Source organism: Panthera onca, chromosome A2 (genome assembly GCF_046562875.1).
Source record: "Panthera onca isolate mPanOnc1 chromosome A2, mPanOnc1 haplotype 2, whole genome shotgun sequence".
Lineage (NCBI taxonomy): Eukaryota > Metazoa > Chordata > Mammalia > Carnivora > Felidae > Panthera > Panthera onca.
The window spans coordinates 79,172,951-79,192,553 of record NC_138340.1 but is presented as its reverse complement, the minus strand read 5'-3'; the positions used below and the strand labels follow the sequence as shown (position 1 = coordinate 79,192,553).

General features: G+C 41.9%; 1 protein-coding gene across 3 annotated transcripts in view; it reads right to left on the bottom strand.

The window, feature by feature from the left end:
- Window positions 1–19,603, bottom strand: part of PUS7 (pseudouridine synthase 7) — a 54,280-nt gene that overhangs the window by 21,589 nt on the left and 13,088 nt on the right. For all 3 annotated transcript variants that reach the window (XM_060633828.3, XM_060633829.3, XM_060633830.3), the window contains exons 3-7: window positions 19,347–19,431; window positions 19,069–19,170; window positions 16,757–16,901; window positions 10,424–10,535; window positions 8,810–8,887 (exon numbers count right to left, since the gene is read on the bottom strand). In XM_060633828.3, the coding sequence (XP_060489811.2) occupies window positions 8,810–8,887; window positions 10,424–10,535; window positions 16,757–16,901; window positions 19,069–19,170; window positions 19,347–19,431 (522 nt within the window). The remainder of the gene's footprint in view (window positions 1–8,809; window positions 8,888–10,423; window positions 10,536–16,756; window positions 16,902–19,068; window positions 19,171–19,346; window positions 19,432–19,603) is intronic.

Below are 19,603 nucleotides of genomic sequence, written 5' to 3'. Positions count from 1 at the left end.
AGCTCAAGCGTGTACATGAACAAGGGGTGGGCAGAGAGGAAAGATACAGAATCTCAAGCAGGGTCTGCACTGTTAGCACAGAGCCTGATGCCGGGCTTGATCTCATGAACCACGAGACCATGACCTGAGCCGAAATCAAGAGCTAGGATGCTCAACCAAGTAAGTCATCCAGGTGCCGCTGCCACCCGCCCCCCCCCCCCCCCCGCCTCTGCCTTTTTTAAACCTATTTTTGATATTATTTTTCTTGCTGTTTTTATATAGTAAGGTAATCTCTTTACCACACGTTTTGCAAATAGTAACTCCCATTTTGTGAATTTAGAGTAGTTTATACTTCAGAAAATTTCCTGATTGTTAAATTATAAAAATTCAAATGACAGAAAAGTGGCAACAATGTAATGAACCTTATACTTTGCAGGGAGATTGACCAAATGTTAACTTTTCCCAAGATTTACTTTACATCTCTTTCTAGATCTATAAACACCCACAAAGTAAATGCTTGACTGACCCATGTGAGTTAGTTGCAGACATCACACCTTACTCCTAGAGAGCTGTGTGTGTGTCTCCTAGAACAGGCAGTTGCCTGCCTAACCAAGCAGGTCACGCTCAGGAAGCCTAACATGAAATTCCACACTACCAACAAGCAATCCATATCCAAACTCACTCAATTACCCAGTAACAGAATTTCGATTTTTTTTAAGCTCCTAAAATTCAAGATCTAACCGAGGACCACATACTCCCATTGGGACATCCAGTTATTCGCCATTAAGGTATCTGGATCTGCCCAGCCTTTTGCATTACATTGGTATCGGGCTTTTAGCAGAATCCAGGCCAGCTGTTTTACACCATGCCTTTACATTTGGATTTGCCTGATTGACGCCTCGTGATTAGACTTAGGTACACATATTACATAGGTGATACTGTGGTTTTGGTGTATCACAGCAAAAGGCAATGATATTCAGTCTGTCCATCACTGATGGTATAAACTTAATCACTGGGTTATGATGGTACTTGCTAGGTTTTTCTACTGTAATGGGACCTTTCTCTCTTTTCCCCTACCATCCATCCATCCATCCACCCATCCATTCATCCATCCATCCATCCACTTAAAAATGTTTATTAGTTTTGAGAGAAAGAAAGAGAACATCAGCAGGAGAGAGGCAGAGAGAGGGGGACAGAGGATTAAAGTGGGCTCTACAGTGACAGCAGAGAGCCTGATGTGGGGATCAAACTCAGGAACTGTGAGATCCTGACCTGAACTGAGATGCTTAACCGACTGAACCACCCCAGGCGCCCCTTCCTTTCTTTGTAATTAGTAAACTGAAGGGTGGTATTTTAAAAACTGGGCAACTACCCTGTTCTCCCACAGTCTTGCATCAGCTTGTTCAGGTATCTGAGAATTCATATTGCCTGAAGCAAATACTACTGGATTGATGTGTTTTTCTGTACTACCACTCCTGCTTTAGCTGGCATTCTTCCGTAAATAAGGACTATATAGTAAAACTGTAGTTATGTTCATGAATATTTTTTTAGTAGGTCTGGGATTTAAGTCATCCTTAGAAAGAGTATTCCTAGTTGGAGATTATTAAAGTACGTTAAGTAGAGTACGTTTACAGTTGTTTTCCTAGTAAGAAGGGCACTTCTGTTTTGTTTTGGCTTAGAGTAGTGATTACATTTTATCATGGCTCATTTAGAGCAGAGTCGGCCTCCATGGGTTCACTAACCCACTAATTTTCACTACTGGGTTTTTACAAGTTTCCACTGGTTGTGGAGAAAAACAGAACTCTGGGCACTGTTGTTCCAGGGGCTGAGGGGGAGCTTCCGTTTCTCGCTCCCCAGCCCACCTCTGATGCAAAAAGTGGATGGTTTAGGAAGGAGCAGGATAGGTGATGCTCACTCAGGTTTTCCTGTTCTCGCCACCTGCTTTATACCATGCAGCTCGTTGTGCTAAGCAACAAGGAGGTCAAGGGAAGAAAAGGGCAAGTGTTTTTCACACACAGACTGGCAACCAGGTCAGCTGCAGCTCAGTGGCTTGGACTCTACATTTTAAAATAACAGCATCACATGTGCCATTTTGATTTATGTCCTTTTAAAAAGGTACATTGTGGGGCTACCTGTGTGGCTCAGTCAGCTAAGTGTCCAACTTTGGTTCAGTTAATGATCTCACAATTCACGGGTTCGGGCTCCGCATTGGGCTCTGTGCTGACAACTCAGAGCCTGGAGCCTGCTTCGGATTCTGGGTCTCCTTCTTTCTCTGCCCCTCCCCTGCTTGCACTGTCTCTCTCCCTCTCAAAAATAAACAAACATCAAAAAACTTTTTTTTAAATAATAAAAATAAATTTTTTAAATGTTTATTTTTGAGAGAAAGAGAAAGAACGGGAGCAGGGGAGGGGCAGAGAGAGAGGGAGATACAGAATCTAGAGCAGGCTCCAGGCTCTGACCTCTGAGCACACAGCCTGATGTGGGGCTCAAACTCAAGAACTGTGAGATCATGACCTGAGTTGAAGTCGGACACTCAACCAACTGAGCCACCAAGGTGCCCCAGGGATCTGACTCATGATCCTGGCTCAGGTCATGACCTTACCATTTGTGGGATTGAGCCCTGAGTCAGGCTCTGTGCTGACAGTGTGGAACCTGTGTGGGATTCTCTTTGCCCCTCCCGCGCTCTCTCAAGCAGAAAATAAACTTTAAAAAAATAAGACAATGGCTTTTCATTTGAAATTGATTTTTAATGTTTATTCATTTTTGAGAGACAGAGCACGAGTGGGAGTAGGGCAGAGAGAGAGAAACACACACATGCAGAATCTGAAGCAGGCTCCAGGCTCTGAGCCATCAGCACAGAGCCCGATGCGGGGCTCAAACCCATGAACTGTGAGATCATGACCTGAGTTAAAGTTGGACAGTCAACCAACTGAGCCACCCAGGAGCCCCTCATTTGAGATTTTCAAATTTTGTCATGTTAAAATATTTTTATATTGTTATGACAACATTCATCTCTACTTTGGTAAAGAGGTTTTTTAAAATTAGAAATAATCTGGCGTGCCTAGGTGTTTTAGTCGGTTAATTGTACAACATGGGCTCAGGTCACGATCTCTTGGTTCACAAGTTCGAGCCCCACGTCAGGCCCTGTGCTGACAGCTCAGAGCGTGGAGCCTGCTTTGGATTCTGTATCCGTCTCTCTCTGCGCCTCTCCTGCTTGTGCTGTCTCTGTCTCTCAAAAATAAACATTAAAAAAGAAAATTAAAATAAATAAAATAAAATTAGGAATAATCCAATATGCTTGAAAATAATTCATCAATTGAAATTTACTTTTTTACTTAAGATTCCCCAATTTGTGCCATTTGGGTTGTTTACAAGTTCTCAAAATTATAAATAATGCTGCATAGAATATCATTGCACATAAGAAAACAGTTTTAAGTTTTTCTAAATTCAGATTTCCTCTGAAAAGATAGCTACTCTGAGAACTACTAGAATGAAGAGCGTTTGTGCTTCACTTTGTTGAATAATATACTTTACGCTCTAGACTGGTTTTCAGCACTGGTCCCTGAGCTCATTCCTGCTAGCGGGAGACATGGTCCAGCTGTGGCCTGAAATACAAGAGTTGGAAGTGTGGGTGTGTGTCTGAAAGTGGATTCTGGGCCTCGGGCCTGTATAAAAGGCTGAGCTCTGCCCCAAAGTGCCTGGTCTATACACCCAAAGTAGCAGATCGTGGACGCAGCCCCACAAAGGAGTGAACTGTGCCCTGCAGTGTCTGAAGTCCCAGTGTTACGTGAAAAATTCTTGGGTAAGTTTTATCTTACTCCTTAGTTAAAAATATGCTGCTACTGAGTTAAATAAATTGCTTAAAATGCACCTATATAACCCTACCTTGCCATTTCATCTCACAGAATTCTCTTTTTCTTTGCTGAAAATTTCCCTATACTTTCTGAGGACAATCAATTCTTTGATGCATATCAATCAGCTTATTTGTTTCCTAGTTCAATATGTGCAGAAGCAGGCTGACCAAATTTGAGAAAAAAAATCTGTCATTGCCCCATTAATTAACACAAAATGTAGGAAGCTAACCAGAAGTTGGGAAACGGGCAGAGCTCATACTCCATCCCCTCCCCACCACCAACCCCTTGTCCAACCTGAGAACCACATAGCACAGAGCAGGTCAGGTCCAGCCTTGGACCAGCTGCTCAGAGCAGCTCCATGAGCAAAGGGGCACCAGGCATTGACTGCATATAGAGGGGGACACTGGCGGAACCAACAAGGCATAAATTCATCCAGGAACTATATCCCAAAGAATTCAGGAGGCAGAGGGATTATGATGCACAGAGTGAGGAAGACGAGGACAGAACTCCTCTTTGGTCAGTAACAACTACACAGAAACAAAATATTTAAGGCAACCTGGCAGCTCTGGGGAGATCCTGGAGGGTACTCTGAGAGAGCCATGGAGGTGCCTGCTCTGTTGTTTTTCTTCTTTTTAAAGCTGAGATAGAATTAACATAACCTAAAATTGGTAATTTTAACTGTTACAAAGTTCAGTGCTTTTAGTATATTCACAATGTTGTGCAACAGTTATGGCTATCTAATCCCAGAACGTTTCCATGATCCCAAAAAACCCTACACCTACTTACCCCTTTCCCGCTGGCTGCAGCCCCTGGCAAGCACTCACCTACTCTCTGTCTCTACACATTTCCCTGCTGTGGACATTGCATATAAATGTAATCAGATCATATGTGGCCTTTGGTGCCTGACTTCTTTTACTCCGCATCACATTTTAAAGATTCACCCATGCTGTAGTATGCATCAATACTCCATTCCTTCTTATGGATGGATCACATTCTGTTGCCAATCCCTTTATTTTAAAGTTTTTTAATTCTTTATTTCTTTTTGAGAGACAGAGAGAGAGAGAGAGAGAGAGAGAGGAAGTCACAGAATCCGAAGCAGGCTCCAGGCTCTGAGCTGTCAACACAGAGCCTGATGCAGGGCTTGAACACACGAATCATGAGATCATGACCTGAGCCGAAGTCAGACATTTAACCAACTGAGCCACCCAGGTGCCCCTCTATTGTCTATTCTTGAACATACAACAGACACGTATTTCTGAATCCCACTGGCACAGGAGAAAGCAGGAGCTATATTCATTCTGAAGGATGGGTATTCCCTGATAAGAGATGAAGTGGTATAGACAGTATCTTCATGATACTGTTCACAGTTGTAATTTTGACGACCTCAGATGGAGCTCTCTGGTTTGTAAATTCATAGTGAATTCTGTGAATAACTTGGGAATACTAAAAATCTCACTCTCAAACATAAGGAGCCAACGTAAGCAACAGGTTGCATAACAGCCCTTATTAACAAAGGCACTGAAACTGGCCCAGGTTCAAAAAGGAGACTGGCAGGAAGAGGCAAGAAAAGAAACAAATCATTCTGAATGAGGCTGTTCCTGCCTGAGATCCTGTGAAAATGACGAGGTGGCTGGAGAGTTACATGAAGCTGGAAAGCAATGCTGCTTACCCCTAGGATTGAGCGATTCAGCAATAATTAAAACGCCTGTGTGGCAGAGAGGGTTTATCCTGTCTACCAGTTCTCACGGGAAAGGCCGCCTGCCTGGCCCCGGGTATCCATTAAGCAAACGAAGGGTGTAGCCTGCATCCGCGAGATAAGTGCTATGTGCTTTCCAAAGGCCAACGCTGAGGTGTCTAATATGGTTTCTTACTAAGTCAACAGGAAGATGATAAAAGCAGCAAAGGGCTATGGAGACAGAGCGCAGTGTGATCAAGTAGGACACCTGGTGGCTGACCAAGAAGAGAGATAAATATCTTCATTCCAAATATTCAAAGATTTCACATCATATAATGCAATCTAAAATAAGGAGATGCCATGTTCTGACCTCAAATTAGCAAATGATTTATTTTATTAAAAAACAATTTTAACATTTATTTATTGTTGAGCGACAGAGTGTGAGCAGGGAAGGGGCAGAGAGAGAGGGAGACACAGAATCTGAAGCAAGTTCCAGGCTCTGGGCTGTCAGCATAGAGCCTGATGTGGGGCTCGAACCCACAAACCGTGAGATCATGACCTGACCTGAAGTCAGACGCTTAACCGACTGAGCCACCCAGACATCCCTGATTTTTTTCTTTTTTTTTTTTTTAAATCACAAGCTGTGTTAGGGAGGATTCTGGGGAAGCAGAATAGAGGTGGTAAGTTGGTACTGCCTTTCCATAGGGTAATTAGGCCTTGGTATCAAAAACCCAAAACCTGAGTTTCACATTCTCTTTAAGTCAGAATTCCACTGCTAAGTTTATCTTAATGGAGTTTTCACAGATGTGCCCAAGATTTAGCTACCGATATGTCTATCATGGAATTGCTTGTAATAGCAAGAAATGGGAAACAATGTCAACATCCCCAAATAGAGTAACAGTTCATAAATTAGGATTCGCCATATATCTAAATATCTTTTGCTATGTACTAAAAGGGAAAGAGGTACACCATTTACTGTTCACGAGAACACATTCTATATAAATATTTTGGTTCAAAGGAAAAGAGTCGCTCACAAAAAACACACCGAGCTGTGCATAAGGCAACTAGGAGGAAGGACAATTATGGCTAAATTTCACTTTCTACCTCGTTCTTTCTGTGATGAAAACAAAACTAACTTATTTTTTAAAAGATTTTGTTTTTAAGTCACCTCCACACCCAACATGGGGCTCGAACTCACAATCCTGAGATCAAGAGTTGCATGCTCCACTGACTGCCAGCCAGGCGATGAATTTACTTTTTTTTTTTTTTTTTACTTATTTTTTAATTTATGTGAAAAAAATTCACAGAGCCAGCCAGAAAGCACAGGAATTGTCTACAATGATATTTTAGCTCCCAAAGGGAAGGCAAGAACCTTCTGTGTCCCACATCCATGGAGGATGGAAAACCTGAGCCCTCAAATCACTGCTGTTCCCCACTTCTGACTAGCCCCCACCGGCCCACTCCCCCTGGAGGCGATTTCAAATCCTCACACTCTTTTCAAGTTCCCCTCCCCACTCCTGCCCCCTCCACTCTCAGCAGAGGACTCCACATTCTATGTGTCATGGAAAGAAAAGGAACAGGCCACCAAGTAGAACTTCTTCAGGTATCTTGTGCTGCTCTCTTTCAAACACATCAGCATTTGCACACACAGTAAAGTCACGGAGAGCAGATGTTCTTACTCTGCTTTCACTACTACATCCTGCCTCCATCCCAAGGTCAAGGAGGAAAAGGACTGGAAAATGCAGCAGGGTGCAACCGGACGCTTAACCCCAACACCACTGCAAGTGAATCCAAACAGTGGGAAAGCAGCGGACTACAGGGGATTGTGGGGCAGAGGAGATGCCACCTCAACTCTATGAAAAAATATGGGAATTACAAATAAATATATGTATTTACTTTAAGCGAGAACAGCAAGTATAAATGACTTTTCATGACAGCATAATTAACCTGTGGTAAGCTGTACATATTCAAAACGTACACGTTTTATCGTGTGAATAGGCCCAGGAAACCATCGCCACATTCAAGATAACGAACATACACAGAACCCTCAGAAGTTTCCTCCTGTCCCTTTATTTCTCCCTCCCACCACTCCTTACCTTGGGGGGAGGAGGGGGCATAGACGAAAGCCTAAATTTGACATCACAGAGCTACAAATACATCTTTTCCCCTTCCTTTCACTAAGCTGGCTGGGTTCAGAGCTCCGTTCTCCCACCCCCAGGACATTGCAATGGCCCTGATCTCCAGGGTTACCCACCTGCTCCAGTCACAACCCCTACTCCTGCCCCTACACACAATCCCTCTGTTTATTATATCACGGTCAAGTCCAAGATCCTCACCGAGTCCTATGGCCCCTCAGGATCTGGATCCTGCCATTCCCTTGAGCCTTATTTTTGCTAGCTCCCAAGACTCAAATGCCTGCCAGGTACCCCACGTGCTGCGCTCCCCAACTCGTTTCCAGCGCCTTTTCACAAGCTGTTTTCTTGATTCAAACCAGCAACCCCAGACCCTCACGGCCCCAGGAAACTCCAACTTGTCCTTCTAGAATCTGGACCAGTGGTTCTCAACCAAGGCGATTTTGCCCTTTAGGGAACATTTGGCAAAATCTGGAGACATTTTTGGTTGTCACAGCTGGGGAGCAGGGGAATGGGTTGGGGGAGAATGCTGCTGGCATCTAGTGGGTAGTGACAAGGGCCACTGCTAAACGTGCACAGGACAGCCCCCAGCAAAGAATTACCCACTTCAAAAGGTGATGGCACAGGCCAAGAAGCCCTGATTAGATGAAAACTCGCACATCCCAATTTCTGTGCAAGCCTCCCTGGCCTGCCCCCCAAAGCAAGCCCCACGCTTTGTTGTCAGGTCTGTCCCAACAACCCCCCATTTTAGCTTTTATCGAACTGTGTGATAAGTTCTGATTTACTTGTCTGCCTGCTCCATTAAATTATAATTGCTTCTAATGCAGAGACCATCTTTTCATCTGTATATCCCTGGTGTGTAACAAAAGGGCTCATTCACTGTTTTGTAATTAAATTTTAAATAACTCGTATTAATAATGAATGAACAACAGAGAGGAAGGAGAGAAAGAAGCACTTATTCTCCTGGCTCTACCACAAAAATCCTTTAAAAACCACACAAATAATACCTGTTTGCTGTAAAAATGTTACAAAATACAGGTAAGAAGAAAAAAAAGAAAAATGTGTTTTTGAATAGGCAGAAGCAACCGTTTCAAGGGGGGAGCGGAGGACTCTGGAAGGTGGTGCTAGGGTTTCTGCAGAATGAGTCCCAGTATGTACTCTATACTTACTTGAGAACAGCAATCTCTTGAACGGTTATGGCCCGTTTATCTTTGGTTCCCATGTAGGAGAATATGTTTGGTTTGACTCTGGTAAAACAAAAACAAACGTATGAACTTGCACACCATTAGGAAACTGTATTTCTCATAATTTAAGATTCAAAATAAATATAAGAAAGTAAACGCCACCCAAATAACTCCTTTCTTAGCAGGGCCCGACTTAGAACATTTGTGGTGAGTGAGTAGCATGTCATTCAAAGACTGGCTAGCCAGTAACCACAAAGGAAACAATGCATTTCCTACTGATTGCAGGCTGTTCATTAGATTACACACCTGTGAAGGTAAAGAGAAACTCATTTCTGACAACATACCACTCTGAAAATTTTACATCTTCAGTTTTTAAAAAGTTAATAACAATGTGAAGTTTCCAAAAACACATGCTATTTCTTTGCATTAAGAAAGCCAAATGCTAAAATAGGGGTAGGAATAGTTTTGATGTAAAAGTGTAAGTAACACTAAGAAGTATTCTACAGAAACCGTTCCACGTGAGAAGGAAAACCACAGGAAAAATTTCTTGAACTCTGTGCACTCCCCAACTGCAGATCTGAGAGGAACTCCCTCCCCAGTGGTCTATTCTCCCAGGCTCAGGTACAGATAGGTACCACTGACTCTCTCCCAGACAGCTAACAACTGGAGTAAAATAAAATGTTACTTACAGAGTACTGCGTCCTACAGGCTGAATGATCTTTTCCCCCAAATCCATATGTGGAAGCCCTGACCCCCACTACCTTAGAACAGTAACTGTATTTGGAGATAGGGCCTTTCAAGAGGGGGTTAAGTTAAAATGAGGCCAGTTTAGGGTGGGCCTTCCGAGCTGACTGGTGTTCTAAAAAGAAGGGAAAATTTGACCACATAGACGCCAGGGACACATGCACACAGAGGGAAGACCATGGCAGGACATGGAGAGCCGGTGGCCATCTGTAGGCCAAGAAGAGGCCTCAGAAAAAAAACAAGTCTTGGGACTTCTAGTCTCCAGAGCTGTGAGAAAATTTGTTTGTTACTTAAGCCACCAGTCTGTGATATTTTGTTATGGCAGCCACAGCAAAGTATCACACTGTGTACCATGTTTAAACTGGGTTTACTATATATCAGAAAGTAAATTTCCATTGCACACAGATTTGCTGCAGTGTCTGTATCCATGACGGAAGAAAAATTCTTCGGCACCGGGCCCATCCTCAGAGACTCCATCTCTGCTATATTTGCACTCCTATGAGAAAATCTGACTGGTCTCAGGTTTTCAATCTAGTCAATCTCCAAGAATTAAGAGTTTACAGTCTAGTAAAGCAAATCCCAGCAAACACATTGAAGCATGGGCTTCCAGGGGAGCAGGTTAATTTTTACTTTCAGCTGGACAGACTGGTAACTCTCAGCTCTACGTGAACTACTTACTTAAAGAATTTCCACCTCGGATCATTGGCAATAAGCAAGGAAGTTAGAAGAATTCACCTACTATCTAAGGAAACTATAATTGGGAGACACATTTGCTATCCATTTGCCTGTTTTCCCACTCCTTTTTCATTAGCGTGCAAAGAGGATTTTGTATGGGCACAAGAACAAGATACTAACCGTAAATATTTAGACAGTACGTTAATAGCATCCATGGTGTCTTTGTTTTCCTTGTAGAGTACAAAGTGGCAGTAACTTCCCCTAGATTTTGGCCAAGAATGTTTTCTTGGATCTTAAAAACAAAAAAATTAAATGTTATATATACCATAATAAAAGCAATCTAAGTTTTTTCTTATGAAACCTACAAGCTCATTTTTCACCAGAGAACCTCTGAGTGAGAAATCAGATCTAGTCTGACAAGAAATACAGGTTAAATGGTTACAGTTGTGCAGACTATAGGAATTATACTTCCTGTGATTGGGTACGCAACATTGTCCATATTTACACTCAAAAGCTGAAATGCAGGTTGTGTGATAAATGAGTGAGACTAAACAGCGGTCCTCACACAGAGAAACAGAGAGGTCCACTGTTCCCCCGATGGCTTCTGAGTGGGTACTGGCCTTCTAGAACACACACAGTCCAGAGGGAAACAGCACTCCAGTTGGCATCTATACACCTTGCTTTGTATCCTCGGCCAGGTGTTCACACACCCCGGTTGGATGCCTCCACAGGGACGGGGATAAAGTTTGTGAAAGTTGCCACAGTGACGGGTTTGAATTTTCCAAAGGCTACTTCGGTCACAAAAGTTTAGTTAATACTAGTTGGTTTACAAATGTTTACCTGACAGAGCAAGCAGCTGCCATTCAAAACAAAATGGGTCATTATTCTTGGGTAAAAGGAAACTAAAAATTAAGCCAAGTTAAACGTTAACTTCTGAACTACAGTTAGTTTGATTGTTCAACTTTCTGAACACTGGCAAATCTGTCCAGACTTCGGAGAACTTTTAAAAGCATTCTTTTAAACGAACATTTTAACTATACTGTAATGTAGAGACAGATTTTTAAAAAAATATTAGGATTTAAACTTTGATTTTGAAAAATCAACACATTTGGGAGAAAATATGTAAGCCACAATCACACTTTCAGACGCTGTACAATAAGACTCATGGGTCTGGAGCAACACACAGCTGCCACTGTTACTTGAACACATCTAATTCACTTGATTTCTGTAGCTCCATGAAAGAACAACTGTGGAAAAATACTTCATACAATCCTTAAGAGTCGTCTTCTCTTAAAAATGTTCCCTGTCTTTGTCCCTAAAATAATCCTTTAGCATGAACTCATGAATCCTTCCTCTTCACAGAGATAAGAAACTCCTGGCACTGAAGTTGCTAAGACACCTGGCTTTGTCAAGGCAAAAAGCATTCTCGATAGGCCAGTGATTTATGCTACAATGTAAAGAACAAATGAACCAATAAATCATCTCGGAAAACTGCCACAGCACGTATGCTCGGCAATTGGCTTTTCCTTTCTGATAAATATGAACGTGAGTCTTTTCTGTCTTGGAGAAAAAAAGTATTTCTTTGGCTCTTGGTGTGAATTCCTCACAACTCATCCTCAGAAGATTGTGAATAAGAGTATTATTTTTGGCTTTCCTTCCAGCTCACTACAGTGAAATAAAACTGTCTATACTTAGCACTTGGGAGAAAAATCATTGGCATTTCATTTTATCTACATGAAACACCAACCGCTCTTACCTGCTGCAGTTCTGACCTCTGTCCAAATGCACAGCATAAAGAGCACAAGAGAGCAATGTTTAATTCAGAATAACGTTAAAGTGCTTAAGAGGTGAACATGCAAATGATCGCATGGACAGGTTACCGAGGACTGCTACGGCACCTGCTAGTCATGTGGTGGGTTAACAGCCATTCAGACACGAACAATGGAATGTCTCAGAGGCACATGGTGAACGAGGAGAAAACTCACCTACAGGGACAAGCCTCCCTGTCTCAACCTCCTCACAATGACATGTCAGTGCGTCCTCAAAGTTGCATGGGTACACTGTCTGTACCCGCGGGATGTAGCAAAAGGTTTAAGACTGAATACAATACACCATACACCTGAAACTAGTATTACACTCTTATGTTAACACACTGCAATTTAAATAAGAACTTAAAAAAAGACTGAATACAAAATGCTTCCACATTTAGAGACTTGTTTTCACAGAGTACTACCTAAGATTATTTTTAAGATTACCTACGTAATTACTGCTTTGTGTTTTTCTGGGTTTTATGAGTTTCCTGCAGTCAGGTACAACAACTTTACTTGAAAAAAATCATTACAGTTCTCCAGAACTGATAAATTAAAAGGGATTTGAGATGACTTAAGAGACTTATCTATTGAATGAAATGTTCGGAACTTGTTTCTATCATTATTTGACAAGTAATCTGTATGTAAAAGACATTTTTGAGACAGGGAAAAACTGTGCCCTGAGTATTAGATATTAAGAAATTATTGTTCCTTATGTTGGATGTGATACTGGTATGGGGTTTTAGGCCTTAGCTGCTAAATACATACTGAAATACTGATAAGTGAAATGAAGTGCTATGTAGAATTTTCTTTAAAACATTCCACAAGAAAAAATAAGCGGGAGGAGAAGATCACAGAAAAACAACAGAATGTCAATCCTGAAGATGGGTGATGGGAGTACAGTGGTTCAATACTACTTTGTGCACCCGTCTGAAAATGTCCGTGATAAAAATTGATGAAGTGCAAGCTATACTTTCCTTTAATAACCCCTTCAGAGCATTCACAACCAACTATAATGGTGAGAAATAAATGAAGCCACAAGGTGAAAAAGCTAAACGCTATTACACCTTGAGGGAGACCATGACAACTGAGTATGAGTTTTGGCTCACACACATGCATCTTTTATTAGCGAAACCAAGCACTGAGCATGCATACAATTATCTCCTCTGTCTAAAGCAGATACAAAGGTTCTTTTTCTAAGTGTACTCAGGATACAAAATAGCAAGCATATGTATTAATTAACTGGGAATATTTTGAATAACAGAAAAATCAACGAGTCTCAACTTATTTTGAGCAATTTGACTTTCTCAACTCTGAATCCTTAGAACTCTAAGTAGGATATGAGTAGCTTTGTAATTGAAGAGAATTTAAAATAACTTTGAGACTTTTTTTCAAGACATTCTGATTTAAAATGTGAATGCAAAAAATTCTCAGGCTGAGATCACTGGAAGCAACCTTCTGATGGTCTGATACAGCAGCATCAGTACAGCAGAAATAGAAACCAACAGCAGAAGAAACCATATTCAGGAAGATTCATGTACTGAGCCGAGATCCTCATGAATAAGGAAGGAAAAAATGTAGTTTGAGAAAGATGACCGTACGGGGTAGCCTGCAGAACATTCTTTCCTCCTTATTCGAGGCCATTTCCACGACTGCACCCCTGCTCACTGACCTTGCCAGCACCCTCAGGACCCTGCTCCACCCACTACTACTCTCCTAACATAATTTCTGCCTGCCCACTCCCCCCTGGCTCTATCCCTTCAGGATACCAATATGCCCACAGCTCTTCCATTTTAAAAGTCAAACCTGGGTGCTTGGGTGGCTCAGTCGGTAAGCATCTGACTTCGGCTCAGGTAATGATCTCACTCACAGTTCATGAGTTCAAGTCCTGCATCAGGTGAGCACAAGTCCTGCCTGCCTCTTGATCCAGTATCCCTGCTGGGAACCATTCATTTCCCTAAGTATGGAGAACCTCTATATATCATGTGGCGGATTTTTCCTTTTTCTTTTACTTAAGCCTTTGAAAAGAAGTTCTTAGAGGCATCTGGAATATATACTATGCTTCTCAAAATATAAATTAATTTCCCTGATTAATGATTTATGATAATTATACTTTCAGAAAAATACCATAAGTATGCTTTGGTAGGTGAATCAAACTATACTTAGATAGGGCCCTATCTATCTGACTGGATTAACAAACAAAATAACATCTGAGTTAAAACAGCTGGTAATTTGTAGTGTTTGCGCACCATGATTTAGAATCCACCATGCCCATGTTTTAGGATGCATGGCTCTAGATGAGAAGAGTTTAGGTAAGAATATTGCAAATCTGCTAGATAATGCATGTAACAATTTATATCAGGGTGTGGTAGGAAAGGAGTGCTAAAAACACTATAAACTTATCTTTGCAATGAAGCTTTAAAAGCTAATTCATTCAGGGGCACCTGGGTGGCTCAGTCGGTTAAGCATCCAACCCCCGATTTTGGTTCAGGTCATGACCTCATGAACCTCAAACCCCACATTGGGATTCTCTCTCTCCTTCTCTCTCTGCCCCTCCTCTGTTAGTGTTCTCTTTCTCAAAATAAAAAAATAAATTTATAAAAATAAGTAAAAGGTAATCGTTCAAATGCTAGGCAAGGCAGCCCAAGAAGACAAGCTGTCATTGGCACTGGATTCTGTCTACAGAAGCAAGAACAGTCCTGGATCCTAGCTCTCTCTACTTTTCCAATGGTATTTAACTAACAAGGTACTCTCGCTGGGAGGGAGCTGGAGCTAGAGCTGCAAGAGGTGAACGCAGGCTCTCCAGTGCCTGGGTCTAGGAGGGGGTGGGAGACAACAGTTCAGACATCTAGTCTATCTTTGACCAAATGCCACATCTCAAGCCCAAAAGGTTTAGATCTCTTTGCAAGTGACGATCCAATGTGACCTGGTTTTGTGATTCTTTTTAAACTGGGAAATTCATATTTTACTGAAGATGTGTAAAGGCAATGGAGAAGGGTGGTTTGCGTCATACATGCTCAGCAGCTCACCTGAAAAATCTGAAGGAAATTTTTTTCTTTGGGAAAGAAAAAAGAAGGTGGGTGTGGCATAAGCTTAGAAAATGTGGATACAGACAAAACGTGAGAGGTCTGGCACCAGTCACTTGAGGGGAAAGGGTGGGGAAACTGAAAGGCCACCGTGACCTGCAAATGCCCTAACATCCCTCCCTGCCGATCACAAAGCCTAGCATCTTCTAAGAAACAAAGATCATTTCCAAGAAGCAGGAGTCTGCAGAGCAAGATTTTGCTTTTTCTTCTCGCCTTTGAAAGAGGGTGGCTGACCGATGGGGACTGCCTTTCTACAAGGGGCATTTCCCTAGCAGCCGTTCTCAGCCTGGGCTCCTTGAGACAATTAAGACTGAATGCTGCAGTAGTTAAGTCACCCACTCTCCTCCAGATCTAGAATAGTTACTAGCTATCTGCCAAGCTTGGGAGAATGCAAAAAGAGGCACTCGAATCATTCTCCATGGGGTTTAATTCTGCTGAAGAACCCTGGCTGGAAGAAAGCATGCTAAGGTACTATCTTATACTGTGACTCAGACATCAGAGAAACACACAGTAGCCAAGCCATTTGTCTGTGGTTTGAGAGGTGATTAGCAACCTGTGCCCTCAGTTGTTCCAGAACACATCATCTCATTTTCTTTTTGGTATCTCCGGGGAAGTGACCTCCAATGTCCGCCTTCTCTTCCCCAGCTGCTCAAGATTTCTGATTCCTGTGTCACTATCCAGACTGACCGAATTGACTACATAGTTTTTGCAGGCACAGCTAACTAAACTTATCTCTGCTCCCATTTTTTATACCCTCCCCCATTTCACTAAAATCATACTTATAAACAATTAAGGCTTCATCCATTCACAGCATTAGCCTGAGAGAATACTCACAAAGCACTAACCACACGAAGTCTTTTGTTATGTAGTCTTGGAATTCCTCTAACAAATTTATCTAGAAACGACTCTTTACTAATAGAAGCCATCATTGGTAGGAAATGAGGTGAGGAACTATCTTTTTCCCATTCTAATTTTCATTAGAATTATGTCTGCTGATTTGGCAGAAAAATTCTTCTTAAGATTATATGCAAGCATATATGGCTGTAGAAATTCTTTTAGAGCATAAATATCAAAGAAATTCACTGACAACACACCCATTTCAAATGAATTATATACAATGAAAGATGAGCTTGGGTGGAGGGCCGCTTTGCCATGTATTCCATGTTTTTTATGTGTGAGTGAAGAAGAGACTCAGGGTTGTAAAGCAACAGCTCTTGCAATGTGCCACAGGGACTTTTTGTTCATCTGAAAGCTTTCTCTCCTCCATTAAGAATACAGAATGAGCAACGTCCTTCCATTTTCTTCTTGAATTGCCGCTGAGCCCACTCTGCTCTTCAGGGAACATATCAAATTGCTACGACTATCGCTCAGGCACCACTGTAAATGTAGCAAATCTTCACTCACATAAGAGACCTAATGCCCCTAACCAGACAGTCTGCAGGATGGTGCTGGCATCTGAAGTGATATTATTCACCTTCTTTGAAGGAATGACATGATTGATATCCTTTTCTGCATAACAGCAAAGTAGCCCTTGAACACGAACAGGCAAGGAACACGAGAAGCAGGATGCCACCCGTGACCAACAGACAGATGAAATGCCAGGTCATGCACACACTTACTTGCCAGAGCCTTTTTTCCAGCTGCATGGTAGGCTACAATATATTTCTTCCCCTCTCTATCCTCTGTTTTTGTCTCTAATCCTGGAAACAGAGATTTAATCGCTTGATGGATGATGGTTCTTTTCTCTTTGGTGTCCTCAATAACCTATTAAAAACAAATCATGCTACTACTGATTGAAGAAACATTAAATGGGGAAATAACACTAATGAAGTAGTAAAATCACTAGTCAGGTTATCAGCTGTGCAAAGTAACAGAGGTACATGGGTATGATTTCAACAATCCTTTTTTTTTTTAATTATTTTTTAACATTTATTTATTTTTGAGAGATACACATAGAGTGCAAGGTGGGGAGGGCTGAGAGAGAAAGGGAGACACAGAATCCGAAGTAGGCTCCAGGCTCCTAGCAGTCAGCACAGAGCCGGATGCTGGGCTCGAACTCACGAACCAAGAGATCATGACCTGAGCCGAAGTCGGATGCTTAACCGACTGAGCCACCCAGGCGCCCCTTCAACAATCTTTTAGAGCTTCATCATACCACACATCTTAAGAGCCTGTTTATGGGGCATGACTCTCTGCCAGGCACTATACCAGGAACTTCAGAGTCACTGTCTTAGTTAATCCTTATCATCTCCCTACCATGCTACCAGTATACCCACTTGGAGATCAGGAAAACGAGGTTAAGAGAAGGACCTAAGGTCGTACAGCTGGAGGGCAGCAGAGCCACGTGTACAGTCCAGGCTGTGACTCCAGAGCCACCCATCACACATACCCCTGCTCAGGGACTCTGCTGGGCGAACACCTCAGGGCTCACAGATGGAAATGGAGGCAAGCTGTGCCTTTCAGGATATCAGAAACTCAACTCCCTTGAATAGTCCAATCTACACTGCCTCACAATGAATCTTATTCCATACTGGATTATTTTATAATGGTGTTCTCATATATTTGTTCGTAATAAAAAAAAAATCAACATCAAAAAATGTAAACTTATTATGTAAGAAACTGTTGCTCAATTTTTGAATGTGTCTCACACTAAGAAATACATTTCACATCTGGAGTCAACAGTCAGAAATATATACATGCATCTGCCTTACTAAAAATCTAGAGGGGTACCGGGGTGGCTCAGTCATTAAGCATCTGACTCTTCATTCTGGCTCAGGTCATGATCTCACGGTTCATGAGTTTGAGCCCTGCATCAGGCTACGTGCTGACAGCACAGAGCCTGCTTCAGATCCTCTCTTTGCCCCTCTCCTGCTCATGCTCTCGATCTCAAAATAATACATTTTTTAAAAATCTAAAAAATCTTACAAAATAATATTTATCCTTAATGCGTATAATACACAGTTATTTTCTATTTAATTTATTGCACTTAAACAAATGTCGGGGGACACCTGGATGGCTCAGTTAGTTAAGCATCTGACTCTCGATGTCGCCTCAGGTCATGATCTCACAGTTGGTGGGACTGAACCACCCTTAGTCGCTTCTAATTTCACCTGTTTCTGCACCTGTTTAAGTTTCTACAAGATTTAAAATTACAAACATGGCTCACATAATTCTACTGGACATCATTCAGAAGAATAAAATTTTCCTAACAAAAGCTTTTGAAAAAACATCTACTAGCCCATTTAGTAGCTGAGCCCTCCTTTTCTTCAATAGCAGAAGCTGAGTCAAGTTGAGCAAAGAAATGTTCCCTTACTTCTTTCCCAACTCCTCTCCCTCCAAGACCCACTTGACAGCCAGAGGCTGCTAGAGGGAGAGCCAGGGCCAGGGCCTCCCTATTAGGCCACACATCCGTTAGATGGTGGCAGTCCTTTGGCTACAGACACTGTGACAGAATAGTCACTTTGTGGTCTGAACAACACATTTCTTTCTTTCTTTTTTTTTTTTAATATTTATTTTTGAGAGAGAAAAAGACAGACAGACAGTCAAAGAATCTGAAGCAGGCTCCAGGCTCTGAGCTGTTGGCACAGAGCCCAACACGGGGCTTGAACTCATGGACCGCAAGATCATGACCTGAGCTGAAGTTGCACACTTAACTGACTGAGCCACCCAGGTGCCCTGAGGAACAACGCATTTCTTTGTTGACTTGTGGTCATATAAAATTTTCTTACGACGTAACATTTTTTTGCTATAGTATGTCTGGATACTGGTTATTTGCCACTGATCAAAACATTTTTAGGGTAATGCTCTTTTACATCAAATAGGGCAAAGTCTTCATTTCGTCAACTACTGTAATTTTTCTAATAGATGCTTATAGACTTTACTCAAAAAGAAGCAATGAAAATCCTGAAATGTATGTTTTTGTGCTATTTACCTCGATGGCAACACTAGTTTCCTTATTTTTAAAAAGCTGGAGCTCTTCTAAACGCTGCTTTTCTTCAGCTGTCAAAACCGTAAATACGTCTTCCGATGGATCCTTGAAAATAACAATGAAACTCCCAGTGAGTCACACACAGAACTCAAAGCTGTTACAGCTCTATAGTTCTGGATCTCTCGGAAATGCTAAGTCAATGCTGTTAGAGTTCTATAGTTCTGGATCTTTCGGAAGTGCTATTTTATAGGCAAAGTGGCTTGTCAGAGAACTGCTCTTACCTCCTCATCCACGGGGACAGACAAGTCATCCAAATGGCTGATGCGTCCGTCTTTTCCTATTTCGTGAACAACAAAGTCGGAGTATCTGATGAAAAGAAAACACAAACTTTCAAAGCATTAACGTTTTGCTTCTGATTAATTTTAGGAGGAAGTTTATCAACATTAAGCTTCATGGTTATATGAAAATTTTTTTTTAAATTTTGGGGTTTTTTTTTTGAGACAGCATACTTGCGAGCAGGGGAGGGGGCAGATGGGGG